General features: G+C 38.2%; 1 protein-coding gene across 2 annotated transcripts in view; it reads left to right on the top strand.

The window, feature by feature from the left end:
* wdfy4 (WDFY family member 4) overlaps positions 1 to 18,602 on the top strand; it is a 52,949-nt gene that overhangs the window by 1,342 nt on the left and 33,005 nt on the right. For both annotated transcript variants that reach the window (XR_002752147.1, XM_023327566.1), the window contains exons 3-32: positions 3,403 to 3,514; positions 4,208 to 4,332; positions 4,443 to 4,571; positions 5,800 to 5,989; positions 6,341 to 6,530; positions 7,322 to 7,482; positions 8,552 to 8,784; positions 8,859 to 8,992; positions 9,211 to 9,317; positions 9,529 to 9,630; positions 10,103 to 10,293; positions 11,166 to 11,881; positions 12,001 to 12,094; positions 12,593 to 12,807; positions 12,883 to 12,986; positions 13,592 to 13,796; positions 13,882 to 13,958; positions 14,039 to 14,257; positions 14,354 to 14,532; positions 14,623 to 14,854; positions 15,134 to 15,285; positions 15,364 to 15,475; positions 15,558 to 15,748; positions 15,853 to 16,005; positions 16,122 to 16,195; positions 17,053 to 17,211; positions 17,301 to 17,395; positions 17,480 to 17,561; positions 17,694 to 17,896; positions 18,367 to 18,533. Coding sequence is in view for 1 of the 2 variants with exons in the window: in XM_023327566.1 (XP_023183334.1) it covers positions 3,403 to 3,514; positions 4,208 to 4,332; positions 4,443 to 4,571; positions 5,800 to 5,989; positions 6,341 to 6,530; positions 7,322 to 7,482; positions 8,552 to 8,784; positions 8,859 to 8,992; positions 9,211 to 9,317; positions 9,529 to 9,630; positions 10,103 to 10,293; positions 11,166 to 11,881; positions 12,001 to 12,094; positions 12,593 to 12,807; positions 12,883 to 12,986; positions 13,592 to 13,796; positions 13,882 to 13,958; positions 14,039 to 14,257; positions 14,354 to 14,532; positions 14,623 to 14,854; positions 15,134 to 15,285; positions 15,364 to 15,475; positions 15,558 to 15,748; positions 15,853 to 16,005; positions 16,122 to 16,195; positions 17,053 to 17,211; positions 17,301 to 17,395; positions 17,480 to 17,561; positions 17,694 to 17,896; positions 18,367 to 18,533 (5,103 nt within the window). In the remaining variant the exon portion in view is untranslated. The remainder of the gene's footprint in view (positions 1 to 3,402; positions 3,515 to 4,207; positions 4,333 to 4,442; positions 4,572 to 5,799; positions 5,990 to 6,340; positions 6,531 to 7,321; positions 7,483 to 8,551; positions 8,785 to 8,858; positions 8,993 to 9,210; positions 9,318 to 9,528; positions 9,631 to 10,102; positions 10,294 to 11,165; positions 11,882 to 12,000; positions 12,095 to 12,592; positions 12,808 to 12,882; positions 12,987 to 13,591; positions 13,797 to 13,881; positions 13,959 to 14,038; positions 14,258 to 14,353; positions 14,533 to 14,622; positions 14,855 to 15,133; positions 15,286 to 15,363; positions 15,476 to 15,557; positions 15,749 to 15,852; positions 16,006 to 16,121; positions 16,196 to 17,052; positions 17,212 to 17,300; positions 17,396 to 17,479; positions 17,562 to 17,693; positions 17,897 to 18,366; positions 18,534 to 18,602) is intronic.

Raw genomic sequence — 18,602 nt, 5'->3', positions numbered from 1 at the left:
TTCTTTTGCTACTCTGAAAAAGAATCCTACTAGATAATAATTTATATTATCTAAATGGATAGACAACATTTATTAGCTTAGCTTTCAAAAGGTTAAGTGGATGCCACAAAAAAACTGGGTCTCCAGAACCGCATAAAATACCAAGAAGCTGCATTAGATGCTTGGCCTGAACCTCTCCAATATCTCTCTGCAAACTTGAGACAAACTTCTGTCACATAAAATAAGAGTATTGCATTACACTCATAGCTCCAGGTCTACCTTTGATTAGCTGTGACAACAGAGCATTCTCTTTGCTCAAACTTAGTCACAGCTAAATTAAACCTCACTCTTGTTTTTTTTCCCTCACTCCTAGATTCATGGTAATTCCATCTCTGCATGTGTAACTTCTGACCAGACTTAGAGCTGCAGATGTAATCAGCCTTTGGTCTGTGTGCAGCTCTGTGTCTGCACTGGTGAATGAAAAAGTCTCATGACCAGAGATTTGACCTGATTTTATGGCCTCTCTTAAGAACAGCAAATTCAGCGTAATTTAATATCTTTCTATAGGATTACAAAGACGACTTAGGATGTCATGAATTCTTTATTATCTAATAAATACTTCTGTTTTACTGTGCTTTTCCCAAAATGACCAATTTAAATAAATATATTCAGGTCATCAAACGCCATTAAATGTGCTTTTCAAAGACATATTTGTACCTGCTCGCCAGCTTCTTGAAAACCTATTGGAAAACATTTTGTTCGAGAACTGCAGAAACTGTAAATGTACAAGAGAAACTATTTAAGAGATTGAACTGTCAGCTTTTTATATCTATTTATAGTGCTGGCCAGACATTCATACTCTGCATGAATATTACACTAGCTTATGCATTTTAATTAGGCATTTAAATTACGCATTACTGAATAAGGATACAACAAACAACCTTTGAGAAGGTTAAAGGTTCACTACACAAGTAAATACTTATTTGTGTTTTCTCTAAAACATATTGTTTCAAAGTGTTAATATCTTAACCTTACATCTTTTTAATCTTACTGTTTTAACAAACATTAGATGAAATGTTTTCAGTTTTAGGTCAGTTAGGATCACCAAAATGATCTTGATTTCCTAAATGCAGAGAATTTGTCTTTTTTTTTTTTTTATTTATTCAGAACATTACATACAATTGCTAGCATTTGTTAAAATTGTTTAACTCTATGATTCGGGTAATTTTTTATTAAACGACCCAGTTAGACCGAAGCTTTAATGTTCATGCTAATATGCTGTGATCTAGCCTCAAAATTTCCACATAATCTTCTTTCTCATTACAGTGAACCCTCGTTTTTCACAGGGGTTACGTTCCAAAAAGAACCCGTGATAGACGAAATCTGTGAAGTAGTAACCTTTTTTTTTTTTTTTTACAATTATTATACAATGAAATACTCCATAATACATTGAAACCAAAGAACAAAACCTTTTTAAAGGCCCAAGCATTTGTTTAACAAATAAAAGTTTTTTTTTTTTACAAATAACTACTGTACTGTAAAATAATCATTTTAATCATCAATACGAACTGAAGGCTTCAAATTGTGGAGATCAGCACCGCAACCCAAGTCATTCAGCCCGCTGTGCAGGTGTGTTTTTTCGAGAGAAGAACATAGTTATCGGTAGATGTTGTCGCTCTTTTTTTCTTCTGGGCAAAAAGATTCTTGAAATTGGCAAGCTGTTTTACGTACGTGTACATATTAAACTGCAACATTATTGACACACAGGTAGAGAAGAAGCTGAGAGACTGTTTAGCCAATCAGAATTCAGAACACAATACACGATGCAAATCCGTGAAGCAGAGAGACCGTGAAAGGTGAACTGCGATATAGCGAGGGTTCACTGTATGTCATTTCCCCTTTTAGCCAAACACGGTGGCCACATTAAACGGCTCCCCCACGCTTAATAATAATGCGACATTCATTCCAATAATAGCTGTGTGGAAACTTCTGATCACCACTGCTATTCCCTGACACCAGTTAGTTGGGTGCTAATTATGGACACTGACAGACATCCTATTACAATGACACCTGGCTGTAGGGGGGACATATCATATGGTTGCCGGCTCATGAGGGTTGTTGGTTATTTTCCATGTGCAGGGTTGTTTAAAGGTGCTCTACCTGGAGAATAATGGTAATTCATTGGCTGAAGCTGAAATTGTAGAACATGTTAGTGCTGGTTTTAAATGACATTTTATTAAAACATACAGTCTGTTGGTGTTTGTTGAGTATTCAGGTAATGTGATAACAAGTAATTTAAAAATACTAAGGCAACTATGAGGCACATTTAAGCACCATGCCTGAGCCATTCTGCAGTGGAAGAAGGCCCTGTTTTAAAGTTTAGTTTTGGTAACTGTTCATATATGGGTCAGTGGATGTTGAACTGGAATGGGCATGTCAAGATGATGTACTGTGGAAAAAAAGTGTTATTCTAGGAATGCTTTGCTGTGAAACTTTTGCAGTCACTACTTATGTGAACATCAGTATGACACATAGCAGTCCAGTCATCTCAGCTATGTTTATGACCAAGTTTCCCTCTACAATTTAATAACAGTCTTCAGAAGTAGGAAGATTTCTGTCCACAACATGACAAAAATAACTCAGAAATGGCTTTAGCAATGCCTCACAAAGGGTTCAGTTGGACTCTTAATTCTCCAGACTCTAAATCAATTTGACAGTCTGTAAAATAAACACTAAGGAAGGTGGTCATCATCATCATCTAGTTTATTTGTATATCACATTTAAACAACAAGGCAATTCAAAATTCACTACATGATAAAACATACCACAATAACCAAACAAACAAAAAAACATGACACTACTTTGGAAATATAAAAAGATGTAATGAAAAGTTGCCTGTGTTCTTCTCTCAACTTCATCCTAAATGTTTTTGATCAAGTTAAGGTCAGGTGGTCAAGTTCTTCCTCACCAAACTCACTTCACAGGTCTTTCTGAGCCTTCATGGCTATGCACACAATCCCCTTTGCACTAAGCTTCTTGCCACACTCCAGCAGAACCCACAATGCAGCTGCTCGGCCATGGAATTTCATTCCACTGAGTTCTTTAAACACATTTTTAATAAATTTTGACACCATGCTGGTTGTCATTCGTTTTTTTTTTACTGAGATTAGCTGATTTTACCACCTGGTTTGGGACAAGACAAATACATTAAGGCAGCCTTCACTTGTCAAAACCACTGAAATTATGATTTGAAGTTTAACATTACCAGTTTTTTTTCTTTACTTGCATCAGTATTTGCTACAATGTGGACTAGTATGCTACTCCAATGACAGAAATCAAAAATAAAGAATTGAAGTATTTACACATTTCACAAGAATGTCTTTAGTGGCTTATTCTAATGTGCTTTCTCCTCTCTGATCACAGGTTTGTGAAGAAGGCGCCAGAGTTGATGGTGCAGATATAAAGGGCCTTGCGGCTCTCACTGCTGACTCTGTCATACATAATATCTACAAAAGGCTAGAAGGACGACCCGCAGGTACTACCCTATGTTCATATCAGCAGATGCGCTGCTGGTAATTCAAAGCAGAGGGTGTTTCTCCCTGCTTCTCTATTTTCCCCTTGTGCCTTTAATCTTTCCAGTAGATTTTTCTATGTTAGTCATAATTTTGAAAATGGACAGCAATAAAGACAAGACCATCTTGCAACTTTTCAGTTTCATAATGATGTTCTGTCCAGATCCACTTTAGTGGGTTGTATTTGTGCAAGTTTGTTTATAGATTGGATAAGGTTCTTTAGGGAAGTGCCTGGTTCTGTTTTTGATACATGTCTCAACAAAGGCGAAATTATGTGTGTTGTAAATATTTGACACAAAAAAACCAGCTCTTGTGTCCTAATTTTTGATCCAGCTGCTCAAACACATCCGAACTGGTGCTTTGTCTACAGATGACAAGAAAATAAAAGTTACTTTTTCTACAGTGTTATATAACTTTCATTGAAATACCTGTGTTCTTCTGAGTACCAGTTTGTTAAAAATAAAGTCTTGTTCATAAAAAGGTTTTAAACTTTCATGCTAATTTATTCCCTTATAATGACTAATTTATGTGTAACTGTGTGACTCACTTTAGTTTTGTGGTCAAGAAAATCTTTATAAAGTTAGAGCCCCACTGCCTTTTAGTTTTGCGTTAGTCTGTTGTGGTTTCATGTTGCTGAATATCTTTTATTTTTTTAGAGCAGGCCCGTGAAGAGGTCGTTCACTTCCTCAAAAGACCAGATGGAAACACAAGTTGTAGAGCAGAGACATGTTCTGGGTGGCACCTGTTAAAGTCCCTTCTGTTGCTCACATCAGACTCTGCAGTAAGTGATGCACACCAGTTCTATTCTGTTATTACAGATAAATTACAAAAAAAACAACAAAAAACCCCCCATCCATTCTGAATGTTGCCTTTGCTTTTATGTGTTTGCAGGAAATATTATCTTATTTAAACCCAGAGCTGCCTGCTGCTTTGGTGAAATGTCTGTACCTGCTGGTGTGCCTTCCTGCAAAAAAGGAGAACACATCCATAGAGCAGACCTTCCAGAAGCCTCTAACACAGGTCAGTAAGCAATGAAATGACACTCATCATTTGTATATGTTCCACTTTAAACGAGTCATTTTTTTATCTTCTTTATCAACAGTTGCTTAGGTAATACCAATAGCTTTTCTTCAGGTGTATGACGCTTTCTTACTAATTTTCAGACAATGGTTTTACTATTCAATCACTATAAAATGAACATAAATTAGCGAACATAACGTCCAAACTGGGGTTTTTTCTACAGATGACGAGGAAATAAAAGTAACTTGATACACAATGGTGCAAATAATTTCTTTGTACCATTGTTTTGCATCACTCTAAATCAAAAACTTAAGAGATAAATTATTATTACTGCTCCATGTTGTTTCCCAAAGGTCAGTTTTCCAAAGGAAGGTGGGTGGATTACATGAAAGAAAGTGAATCCTTCAAGTCCAATTACATCTTTGATGTACTGTCCTTCTGCTCTTAATACATTTAAGGACCACAAATGTTCTTCATTCAATCTTTTTTAACTTCCTTCATTATTTTAGGACAAATTTGACTGAAAGATTTTTGCCGTTTTTTTTATAATATTATTCTTTTCTATTTTTTCCTTGTCTCCACAGAACAGAGGTTCATCCTTTGACTTAAGACATATTTTAAATACTTTATTAACTGATTCAAAACAATAGGTCAAAATGACAAAATCTTGTTTTTTTTGGGAGGCCTTTAGAGTTTTAAACAGTACTGTTGTTGTGTTTAATTGTCTCAAACTCAGATCACACCTAAAATATTCTGGTTTTAAGATAGATGGCACAAATATTTTACCATCTATCTATAAACATGAATATGTTTAGCATAAATAAACATATTTATGCGAACTATCAATATTATACATTTCTTTTTTACTTATGCATTTAAATACTGAAGGAATATTCTCTCATAGATAGCATACAGTACGATGTGTACTTCTGTTTTTGTGTGATGAAACATCAGAAATACCAATTAATAGTTTTATTTCTGCAGTTTTGACAGTGTTGATGCAGGTTTAAAATGAATACGAAGTTTATTGTATTCCAAATTTGGGCTCAGGAAAGTCCAATTTTCTATGTTGGAATTAAAACTTTTGCTTGGGTTTTACAAGCTGGACCTCAAAAATTCATAATTCTAACAGTGCAACACAATTTTTAAAAATATATTCTCTGGATATTGCACAGACATCTGCTGTACTTTCCTAGTAATATTTTTCCATCTGCATATGTTTTTGCAGATTTTCCTTCAACTTTCCAAGTACCCACACAACGTGGAACAGCTGGTAGAGACTGAGGAGCTGCAGTGTCTCATCATCGGACTCGCATCGTTATGCGATCAGACCAGTCCACAGTGGAGGCACCAGGCGTCATGCGTTCTCAAAGCTGTCTCTTCTGTACCAACAAACAAAACGGTTCCAAGTTTATTACGTAAGTTAACCAAAAACTAATGATGATACGTAATGTTTTGTTGTTTTATTCATTGTCAGTTAGGTGTTAACTGACAAAAGTTGATTATTTTATTTAAAAAGGATGTTATTGTGCTTGGTGTCTTTTAGAGGTGAGGTAACCTTTCTGAATACTACTACAGTACATATATATTGTAGCTAAATCTGCTCATTCACAAGCTTTGTCTTTTTTATTGAAGGTTATTATCAAACCACTCCAGCTTGATGTTTTATTTTCCTAACTTCTCAGCCCTTTCATGTGGAATAATATTTAGGAGCCTAATGAAGTGTATTATTGCTTAAAATTTTTGTGGTTTTGCATTTTTCTCCAAAGGCAAAAACTGTGTTCGAATATGTATCCAGAACCTGGTGCACATCAAAGCCAAAGTTTCAGGATCACTGCTAGCTGAGGTGGCCGTGGCTGTGTTTAGCTTTGTAAGAGACACTTATCACCTGAATCCAGCTCTCTTTACTGAGTTTGACACCAACAACGGCTACAAGGCCCTGAAAAACATCCTCAAACGGTAAGATTATATGTTGTAGACAGAAAGGAGGAATGAATGGAATTTTAAAAAAAGATAAACTCCACAAAAATAATCAGGTTTTTGTTTCTCTAACTAAGCTATGCATTGCCTTGCAGAAGCACTCACAGTCTTTAAGCATTAAATGTAGCTGTCTACCTAAACTGACAGGATACACAAGCTAATATCAGAGAGGTAGCACAGCATCTCCAAACAAAACATGATGGTGGCAAGATAATGGTTTGGGAAGCTTTTTTCAACAGTGAAGTTGATCAGAAGATTGATGGAAGTGATTACAGGGCAATTCTGGAAGAAATCTGGAGTATACAAAGACTTGAGTCTAAACATAACCAGAGCCACAATAAAAGTATATTTATGGGTTAAAGTTAAGCACTCCAAGTCCAGAACTTAATTCAACCGAAACATTCAGAAAGTTGTGACTGCAGATGCTTCCCATCTAATCTGACTGAGCTTTTGCAAATATTCACATTTTAGTCTTAAACATGCAAAAAAACAAAACACAATCATGAGGTTTTATCAGTATAAAATTACCCTGAAGGTTTTGATTTTGAACATATAAAAATGTAATTAAAAATGATAAGGGGAAGGAATGCTTTTGCAAAGCACTGCAGTAGACAGCAAGATCAAGCTGAAAGAACTAATTGGTATATTGCGTTTTAAATGTGCAGTTATTTACAGACAGATTTGTCAGCATCCTGAGTTAGAATGATGACATTTTTATTCATCCTTGCTATTAATTGGTCTTTTTTCCCTCCTGATTTTTCAATAATAAGCTGTGAAGAAGGCGTGCCCTTGGATCAGTTTCAGCCGGTGGACGAATTGTTGGCTCTGATTGCAGATTTCACTCTCCTTGGAAAAGCAGAACTGAAAGTGGCTCTTTGTGTGCCCAATCCCCAGCCTGCAGGCTTCAAGTTCGATCCGCCACTCACTAAAGGTTGGTCAGGTTTTTCTAAGACCTTCTCTATTGTTATTCTCTTGCCAACTCCATCTTATTATCTCTGCTTGTTTCATGAGGATAAACTATGAACTACTCCTTACAAATTACTATGTAATTAGTATCACATGCATGGCTCAGCAAAGATGGACTCAGGGAGGGGGAAGCCTACTCAAAGGAACCACAGACTTCATCCCTACTTTGCACTTTTGCCCTCGTATAATACAGCTAAACTGCATCAACCCCCCTCAGCTGATTTCCCACAGACCCTGACTCTTCTCTCCCCGTACCGCTGCCCCCTTTGCAGTCTGCAGCCTCCCTCAAGTTAACAGGAAGCTGAGGTGATTATGTCTGGGATGATGAAGTGGAGGCTCCCCCTCTAACTCTGTTAGGATGCCCCACATCCATTCACCACTGGCCTACAGCAGCCAGTCATCTATCATCGACGCACACACACTTCCATCCAGCACTCATAAATAGAGCGTTTATAATATACATACACAGATCGAGTTGCTCTGTAGCCATCCATCACATCAAGGAGCAGATCTGTTTCCAGCAGAGGGACCTGGTGCTGTTTTTAAAAACTTAACGTGATGCAGTTTTAAGAGTGGAAACGAATCCCATTATTAAATAGATTTATGTTTATTTACAAGCAAAAGTTTGTTTTTTTGCACGTTAAATGTAGGACTTTTTCTAAATATTTTGACAAGGCACCAGACAAATGCTATTAGGGCAGATTATAATACAGTCTTTGCATTTATGGCCAGAAATCTGTTTGTTTTGATGCAATCAGAGCACATAAAACTTAGCTCATCTTTTTGATCCTGCATGCTGTGTATTATAAAGACCTTATGTATTTCTGTAATATTAGCTGTTTGACCTTATCAGAGAAAACTCTTACAGAAGAAGTTTGTCTGAGCATGGATTGGTATTATGCAGGTTGAATTAGGTTATTGCACCAATCTAAGAGATGCATATCAGTTCAGAGTGAAATATATATAATCAATTTAAAAGAAACCTGAAACTTATTTACAAAGCAAAAGTTAACAATACATTTAAAAATCTCCAGGTCTGGCAGTAAAGAACCTTCCTGCCTTCCACCTGCTGCAGGCCTCTTTGCTGCGTTCCCAGGATTCTCACTTCTGCTGTCAGCTGCTTCGAACCCTGCAGACAATCTGGGAGAAGGACCCGGCTAATTTTTTCCTCCTAGAGTGGACTGTCCAATCGATGGCCCAACTAGCGACCCGTGTGTGCCGTAAACCGCTGCCTGTCCAGAAAATCTTCTTTTCTATGCTGGAAATGGTATTTATTTTCACCATGAATGACTTGTTTTAGTTTTTGAAATGATTTGTTTTAACCACCTTGTTGTTTTTTAGGTGGTGTTTAAGTTGAGCTATATACCCCATGAGACACTGCGAGCGCTGCTAGGTGTACTGAAGCAGAACTGGGCTGGGACCGGTGGAGCAGCAAGAACAGAATTTAGTGTGGTGACTGTTCAGTGTTTTCACAAGTGAGAAGTTAAATTTTTTAACAGGATTTACAGAATAGCATACTATCTTTGAATTTTTTTATTTTTTTTATATAAGTTTGTTCTTTGTTTGGATTTTTGTCTTTTTCTTTGAATTAGGTAAAGTAGAATCAAGTTATCCTCGGAAAAGTATTTTATTTCTTCTTGTTGTTATCTCTCTATAGGTATAGTAAAAGCTGTTTCTTTCTCCTTTTTTGTAGGATGATTGTACACAGCACTATGCTAACAGAGGTTCTATGTGACTGGGGGTTACTTGAGCTGTTGCTTGGAGAACTTCGCAGGAGGGCTAAGATCCTGAGAAAGGCTGGTAATGTTTCTAATGTAATCTTTATACATAACAGCTGAAACTCATGCTAAATATTTATCTTTTATACAAAAATATATATATAAAAAAAGCTTATCCACACTTGTTTTAGCTCACTAAGATGTGAAAGTCTCTTAAAATTATAAACTGAAGCCAAAAGTAATTTTTCTTAATTGCTCGCACTTTTAAATGAATTTTCCTTTTTTCATTTTAGATCCTTTGCAGCTGCAGTCTGTGGAGGAAAATGAGAGACAGCTCACTACATGCATGCTTCAACTTGTTTCAACCCTTACTTTGCGATCTATTAAAAATACAGGTATGTTGTTTCAGTTAATTTTATTCAGACATTTTTTTAATAGATGTATGAAGTTCTATTTTGGATTTGATATATTTCATGGAAGTATATACAGCTTTCTTAAAATTGAAATAAATCCTGCTGCATTCATTTCATTTATATTATCTGCTTATATAAGTGTATGCAATTTTATTTATTTTTCTATTGATTTATTATTTTATTCTTAGTTATAAATAGCTTTGTTTGATTAATACAGTTTAACAGAGTTTTGAGTTGTACAGGTGAGCACAAATTACTGTGTGTAACTGTGTTTTATTTTATTGTTTTCATACAGATAAATACAAGTAATCTTATCCGCAGAGGCATTCTGTATGCCCTTTAGGTTTTTTTAATCCATTAAAGTGTAAATAATTATCTTATGTTTTATCTTTTTTCTCATCTAAATATAATAATGTGTAATTTTTAATTCAAGTGTTTCCTGTGTGTTTTCTAGTTTCATTGCGGGATCTCGGGATGGTGCCCTACATAAAGATCTTCTTGGATGACGATCAGTATCGGGGTCCGACTCTCAGCATTTTGGAGCAGCTCGCTGAAATCAACCCAGACGAATTCATGAGCACAGCAGTCGGAGCCCTCTGCTCCTCCACGCAGCAGGAGCTGAGCTTGAAGCTGGACCTCTTGCAGGTATGCAGCACATGCACAGACAAGCAGAGATGACAGCTCACACACACACTTATCCAGACGCATTCAGATGCTTGGAGATCTCAGCTGAGCTCTAAATGCAGTTTCGCTCCACATTCAATTGTAACAATTTGTAATGCACTTAAAGCATGATAAGCTTGTGAATTTATTTTCTGAGCATGTGGGACTTTGATTACATTACAGACAAATGCAGATTGATTTGCTAAAACTGATTTAGCTGTTAACTCTGAACCGATTTGATTAGGCCGGCAGCCTTGTGCTGTGTAGCTCTGAAGATTACCACCTCTATCGGATCAGTGAATGGGACAAAGATCTCATTAAAGCCTAACTAAGTTACACACCTACTGTATGTGTCCATTTTTATAGATGCCAGCAAAAGAAGCACCCACACATGAACGCTCTTCTTGTCTTCGCGTGTGCTTGCGTGCACAAGCTGGACTGAATGTGTGTGCGACTCTTCGTGCTAACGCGGTTATAGCAGGTGGCAATCAGATTGGCTACGACCTGGGTTGGCGAGTGTTGAGAGCCATTGTGATTACTCCAGTTTCATTTAATCACATTTTTCCCTGCGTTCTGTCTCGCACATTACCTACCTGATGGATTAGCTCTCTAAATTCAATAAAGATAATGTGATTTTGTTCACAACCAAAAACTAGTTACTAGAAATGATTTATGATTTATCTGTATGTTTCATCTGTTTTTCATGACACTTTTTTAATTGACTAAGAAGATACGCTACGAGCCAAGACTTAGAGAAAAGCTTAGTCTTCTTAAATTTCTTTTTCAACCAAAAGAATGAATTGCTTGATTCATATGTGTTGTAACTGTGTTTGTCCATTGCTCTGTCTCACTAGTCTGTGCTGAGAGTGTTGGAGAACCCCAACACCTGGGACGCCTTTAGGAAAGCAGGAGGCTTCAGTGGACTGCTGTCTCTGATGGTGGACATGGAGGGAGCTCTGTCTGATCCTCCTAACGGAGATGTGTGGAAGACTTTGGGGCATCAGCAACTGCTGGAGCTGCTTCTCCTCATTCTGCACATCATGGCTCTGGCTGTCCATCTTCACATTGTAAATGCTCACCATTTTCAAACTGAGGGATTTTATGAGAGGCTCTCAGATGCTCTTCTCCAGCTGGGCTGCTTCCATACTGAAGGCCAAAAGTGGGAAGGAGAAAAATGCTCCTGCCCTCAGACGTCAGATGAAAGCCAGACTTCAAGTTTTTTTCAGTTTGTTGAGCTGGCAGAAGCCTTGGCAGCTCCTAAGAGTTGCTCCGGTTCACCTCAGCAAAATCTGCCCATCACTCTTCAGATGTGCATACGGCTGCTGTCTTATCTAGACCAGTTTGCCACAGGGACCTACTCTCCTCAGGCCTTAAAACTGGGACAAGAGTCCGATGGAGACTGTGACGAAAATAGCAAGACACTACATGGACCAGAAGGACATGAAGGAGTTAATTCTGGACCTCCATCAGTTCTGTCAGGTTCAGGTCCACAGTCCACAGAGGAGAAACTAGGAAGTTTCAAAAACACAGCACCCAGCAGTCCCACCATGAGTACAGTGACCCAGTTTAGGTAGATATTACTAGATTCCTTTAAATTTATATGTATTTTTTTTAACCAAGAGGTTAACAAAGACTGCTTGTTTATAATGTCACATTGAGAATAATTTATTTAATTTTTATGCTTTACAGTAAATTCACATGTGATCAGGTTATTCTTCATCCAGGAGCAGTCACAGTGATCATGACTCTCCTCCCACATGTGTTTACTCCAGAAGACCCACAGGTAACTGCGGTAGCTTTGGTTAAATAAGATACGATTGACACAGTCCTTCTAATTTACACAAATAATTATGAACTAAATGTGAAATCAGGTGTTTCATTTGTAAACAGCTTGGCCTGTAGCATGATTGACTAGAGCCTTCAGTTATGTGGGCAATATTGTTTCTAAGGAGTTTTGCTTATTCCTCTAATGTTTAACCAAACATGTAATGATCTTTTTTTTAATTTAACCAATAAGGTCCCATTTAGATTTAAAACTTCTTTTCAAGGGGGAGCTGGCTAAGATATGCAGCAGTAATCAAAACACGGTCATGAAAATTACACAATTAAATAAAAAAAATTTACACAAATATAATTCAGTTGAAATGACAAGTAGTCTAAATTGATTTGTTGAATGTTAGTTTTAAGGGATTTTAGTTTTGATTTAAGCACACTCAATAAAATAAACTTGCAAAATTGCAAAAAGGCTTGAATTCAATTCAGTCTTTCTTCCTTTTTGCAGCTCTCTATGGAGGTGCAGTGCTCGCTGGCTCACCACATCCTATCTATGGTCAAATCAGAGCGAAACCGACAGATAATGTGTGAGGGGGGACTGGTGTCCACTCTCCTGACTCATTGCCGCAGCATACTGCTGTCTCCCAACCACCATCTGCATCTACCTGTGACGCGGATTTTTGAGAAGCTCTCCTCCCAGGCCATCTCGCACTCTGAGTTCAGGTGAGACACAGCCTGTTACTATGGTTTAATGTTTGAGTGTTTGTGCTGAAGTTTTCTGTATTTACATCCTCTCAGACAGTTCCTGTGCTTAGGAGACCCTCTCATGTGTTTGGCAGACGAAACATCCAAACAGGTTCAGACAGAAAACAACCCAACACTTCAGACATCACATTCAAAGGGTAAACATTTCACTTAAAATGAAATGATTGTTGTATAAGATTTAGAAGGCCTAAAAGGCAAGTGAAAATATTTCTGTCATTGATCTGTTTTTTAAGTCTGACAAAAAGTTGTCTTTTCTTGACCTTAAAGTATGTTTTAATGCACAGATATTTTTTCTTGAACAAAATCTGAGTTGTTTGAATAAAACATTTGGAAGTCTTTTGCACTTTGTACTCATCTCGACATCTGGCAGAATAACAAACGCTGAAAAATAAACGTGGTCTAATTAGTCTTTTGTATGAAAGTTTTTGGACACCTGGGTTTTTAAAAATTTCCCTTTTTTCTGTATTTCCTAAGGTTTGTGTATCTACGTGCAAGGCAGGTTAGGTCATTGCGTTAATATCTGTCCTTGAGGGGATTATTTATAACTGTTCCTTCACTTTTAATCTTAATAAAAACAATTACACATTTCATAACCAAGAAAACTCCAGGGATGTTTGTTAAGGAAACAAATCACATTGGGCTACATCAGAGATGGGTTCTTCAAAAACAATTTTTCTCGCTTGCCTCTCAGAGCTCCTGCAGACATCTGGTCCCTCCTTAAACTTTCTCTTCTTTAAACCAGATGAGAACACAGATGCTGAATCTTCTAGGAAAACGCTGAAACGGTCCTTCAGCCTGTTGCAGCCTTCGACGTCGTTCGGTTCTGCCATTCCTGTCCACCAGATTGTCAGTCTGGTTTCCATGACGGCACCACGCACCTTCAGACCACACAGAGTGTCTTCCTCACCTGCCTTTGTAGAGTTTGATATGAGCGAGAGTGGATATGGGTGAGTTGTTTACAAAAAAAATGTAGTTGCAATAAGATCTGCAGCAGACAATCAATCATTTAACTAACGTCATGTTTGCTTGTAGGTGTCTTTTCCTTCCCTCTGTAGCCACGGTGAAAGGCGTGACTTCTGATTCTATCGCAACTGGTGGAATTGGAGGAGGTAATAAATAATTCACACTGTTGAACCACTTTGTGTTATCTAGTGATATATAAAATGTTAAATACTCTCTCGTGTTCAAGAATGCAGAGGCTTTCCACCAACATCCGGCCTGTCATTTACCTGCTGGTTCCAGATCAACAGGTTCAGCTCAGCTTGTGACTCCCACCCGATCCGTCTGCTGACAGTGGTCCGTCACATGTCGCGAACTGAACAACAGTATATCTGTTTGTCAATCTCCTTCTCAGCCTATGATGGCTGTCTGGTCATCTCCACAGAGGAGGAAGCATTCACATACCTAGGTAGGAGAAGCGGAAGTTGGTTTTTGTTTGTCTTTTTTTATTTCTCAGAACTGTCAGGAAACCCAAGTAGACCCATTCACTGTTTCTTTTGTTCAGATATGATGGAGCCAGAAGTTTGCTCTCCGACTTCTTTGACCTCGTCGCTCAGGTTCCGCTGCTCCAGCATGTTGGTTCCTGGCCAATGGCACCATTTAGCTGTCGTCATGGCCAAAGATGTGAAGAAAAGCTGTTTGACCTCGGCCTACTTCAATGGAAAGGCAGTGGGAACAGGAAAGGTAGATGGGAGACGTGAGAGAGAGCTGATAATTGAACAAATGAATCTAGTGTTTTACATCATTTAATTTCATTATACCTGTTTTCCTCAGATGAAGTATATTCAGCCATTCCCAGGTCAGTTTGTCTCCATGGACCCCACAGCTGTGATTGATGTGTATGGACTGATAGGGACTCCAGCGATGTGGAAAGATCATGCAGCGTTGGTGTGGCGTGTGGGTCCCTGCCACCTGTTTGAAGAGGTGTTGAGCTCAGAGACTGTGGCTGTGGTTTACACACAAGGCACTGCCTACCTAGGGAACTTCCTGGCTCTGCGTAACATGGGTGAGTCTGTGTTTCCCAAGAGATCGGAAACAAGTCATTTGTTTATTTTGAAGAAGTACCCGAAGTTAAAATCTTTAAATGTGCTTTGTTTTTAGTTTTTATAGTGTGAGAAGGCATATTTGTGTATATTCATGACAGTCAAGTCTAATCAGTTACTTTCATGTTTATCTGTTATGTACATTTATTTTAGAAAAAATGCAGCACAAGATCAACAACTGAACATTGTAGTTTCCAAACCTGTCTTGGTGTTATGGTTACATGTTTAGCGGTTGTTTCCAGGCTCTGATCCGAATGCCGAGTCTTCGTTGCTCAGACTTGTTTATGAGGAGAGGGTCTCTTTTGGCATCAACCCTGCAGTTTCCACTTTAACAAATGTGGTGCAGATTAGAGAGGATTACAATGAGGTGGATTGCAGACTCATTGCGAAAGAGGTACAGCTGAGGCGAATCCTTTCTGAACATAATTCTGTTGTTGTCATGAAGAATAACAGTAATTTTATGTAATTACAGATGGGGATAACATCTCGAGATCACTCAACACCTGTTTTTTTTCTTCAAAACATTAGCAAGCACCTGAGTGGTACAGCTCGCACCATAGGTGCTGCTATGGTTGGACGTTTTGGTAAGCAAGATAAGATTTTGAAAAGTTCTTTGAAAAGTCTTTGAGTTTTATTTTTTAATCTCTGGAGTCTCTTTTTTTCCAGGTGTCCGAACTTTCATCCCCAAGTCTGCTTCCACTGGTTTTCTGTATGTTGGTGGGCCTGCCGTTGTTCTCAGTCTTGTTGCCATGGCAGCAGATGACGGCTCTTTGTATGCGGCTATTAAAGTTGTTCTCTCAGTGCTGGAAACGAACTCCGCAATGCAAGCCGAAATGAACCGCATCAATGGATACAAGGTTTTTCTGAGCTTATCAACACATCTGTAAAATAACTTTTGTTTCAGGCATGAACATTTTCTTACAGTTTGAGTCTGTTTTGTTGTATTTTGTACTTTATCTAGCTGTTAGCCTTCCTGCTAAAGATGAAGAGCAGTCTTATCAGCCATCGAACCTTTCAGCTGGCTTTGTGCCTCTCAAGTTCAGTGGAGATGAGCTGTGGTACTGGCTACCTACAGAACACGCCTGCTTTCCAGGCTCTGCTATGTGACTTGGAGGTAAAAATCAGCATAGCTTTAAAAATTAAACATATGTGCAAAAGTTTATTTTTTTGCTATTTTTTTTTTTTTCTGAAATAAAAACGTGACGCTTTTATTTTATCCCTCATTTTTAGGTGTGGCGGGATACGCCAGACAGTCTGGACCTCTCAGTCCTAAAACACTTTGCTGATATCCTGAAATCCTCCAGGTAATCCTCAGAGTTAACAGCATGTGGCTTGCTGTAACTCAGAGATTTATAAGTCCATATCCAGTCTAATACTATACCACAACAATTAAAATTGTCCAGAACATTGGTAGTCTTCTACCCCCTGTTACTCACAAAGCAGCTTGAAAGTTTTGACACTTACTTGAGTATTTTCAAAGCTTTCTCTGTGAGATTGCTTTAGTATGTTTGTGTGTTTGCCATTTTGACAAAATAAAGCCTTTTCATTGTATTTAGTGATAAGAAGGGAGGTGACAGTTATAAGGAAAGACACTGATGTTGTGATGATTTTACAATAGTTGAGTCCTCAAAAGTAGGTGTAATCTGTGCCAGGTTGAAATTTGTTGTAAATGACATTCTTGGCAGAATGCTTTTAGAGTTAGCATTGTGACTGGGTCAGCAGGACATTAAAATCACAATAAGGTCATGCCTACCTTCACACTGAAATGAGTTTTTCAAACTTTGCCATGATCTAGCATTGTTTAGTTGGTGGTGGAGATCTTGGAGACTGGTATTCTTAATCCTGTATGAAGAAGGGCTAAACATATTTAGATTTACTGTTAATTGTCACAGCCAACAAATCATGTAAAACAATAAAGAGGACCTTGTTCTGAACTGACAGCTTTTATTGGCTGTTCTGTCAATGCACAGAGAAGCCTGTCATCAATATCACAAAACTGCAGAGCAGAAAATAGTCAAGGGAACGTTCAGCAGAATCAGTCAGGAAGGTTGAGGAGAGGACTGAATGCTTGTATGGATTGTTGAATTAGATTTTCTGTCTGCGGGAACAAATTGTGATTGATATCGGTGCTGTTTCTGTTTCCCTCATCATAACCGAGCAGTGACAGCAGGAATGCAGTGGTCATGCACAGTGTGGGCCTGCTGCCAAAGCTGCTGTTTGATTTCTGTGATCCTGCGGTGACCCTCCAAAGGGTCCACATTATCTCTGACATCATCACTTTACTCCTGAAGGCTCACATGACTTCTTCAGACATAAGCAGGTAGAGTCTGAAGTTGTTGTTTTTTTAAAAATACTACCAACCTATTTTATAATTTAATACTTTCTGCATGTGTCTTTTTGTGTGGTAAGACTTGGGCTTTTCCTGGTTTACACACTCCCTCCTTCCAGTGAAATTTATGAAGGCAGTGAGATAGTGGACTGTGAGGTTTCAAATGACATGTCAGGTACACAATTAACAATCCCATGCATACAATGGCAATACATGTCTGACATCTGTGTCTGATAGAGGGTTGTTTTCTGCCATTCAGGTCCAGCTAGCATCGTCTGCATCCGTAACAAGATGCTGCTTGTAATTTCTGAAATCCTTAAATCAGACAGCCTTCAAAAATGGTGAGGATGAATACTTTTTACTCTTTGTTAAACATCAGTGTATAAATAGAAGGTAGCATATGTCTTTTTTGACATAAAGTCATATCATGGCAGGAATACCTATCCAAAATAATTAGTTTTTTTATCCCCCAGTCACCAGGCCACAGTTTTCCAATCTCTCGGCAGCGATTGGTTCCTGCTCTTCCTTCAGGCCCACCTCCACCCGTCCACTTTGAAACTGGGCCTCATCCTGCTCACACAGTTCCTGTCCAATCCAGGACAGCAGAGCAGCTTCAGAGAGGGAGTGATGCCAGGAACGCTCATAGAGGGCATAGAGGAACCATTTGTTATCATGGGTAGACAAAATTTGATTATTTTTTACATTATTATTTTTATTTATTCCATTGGAATTTTGTGGGTTTTAATGGTTATTTGAATTATTTTTGAGATACAGTCCTATTTAGACTAAATCAAGTGGTGCTACACTTTATTTAAATAATACCGTTCAATCTTAGATCAACTCTCAGTTCTAGACACCACAGCAAAACAAATACAAAAAAAGCAACAAACGTGACAATTTTATTTTAGAAAAACTAAAATTTCAGTTATTGTGCCATTTTGTTTATCTGCAGTTTGTGCTTTTTAAGGCACAAAAGGAGTCGCTTGCAAAATAATCTTTGTTTGTACCAGTTGATTACATTAGTAAGGTCAGACCATTTTGTTAGTTAATCAAATAGGTATATCATGGTTCTTACAGCAGTTAATGATAGTTTTTAAAAATAAATCTTACTTTTTGTTAGTCACTGACTCCTTGCCTTCTTATCAGACAACCTTCGAGTCCACTCTTGGTCCCAGGAGTGCCTCAGCACCACTTGTCCGGGTTTTGATGTTCTCCAGGAGTTGTTAGTCAGACACACTCACGTGCCACAGGTATATGAAGCTCTAGCTGCTCTTCTACTTGGGAGGAGCACCAGTCACATGACAGCCGGAGAGGTGGGTTACTCTGCACAGTTTTGAATCCTCCCCTGCAGTACCAGTTTGTCATCATCCTTTCATTGAATC

This window comes from Xiphophorus maculatus, chromosome 22 (assembly GCF_002775205.1).
Source record: "Xiphophorus maculatus strain JP 163 A chromosome 22, X_maculatus-5.0-male, whole genome shotgun sequence".
Lineage (NCBI taxonomy): Eukaryota > Metazoa > Chordata > Actinopteri > Cyprinodontiformes > Poeciliidae > Xiphophorus > Xiphophorus maculatus.
This window is presented reverse-complemented; position numbering and strand designations above follow the sequence as displayed.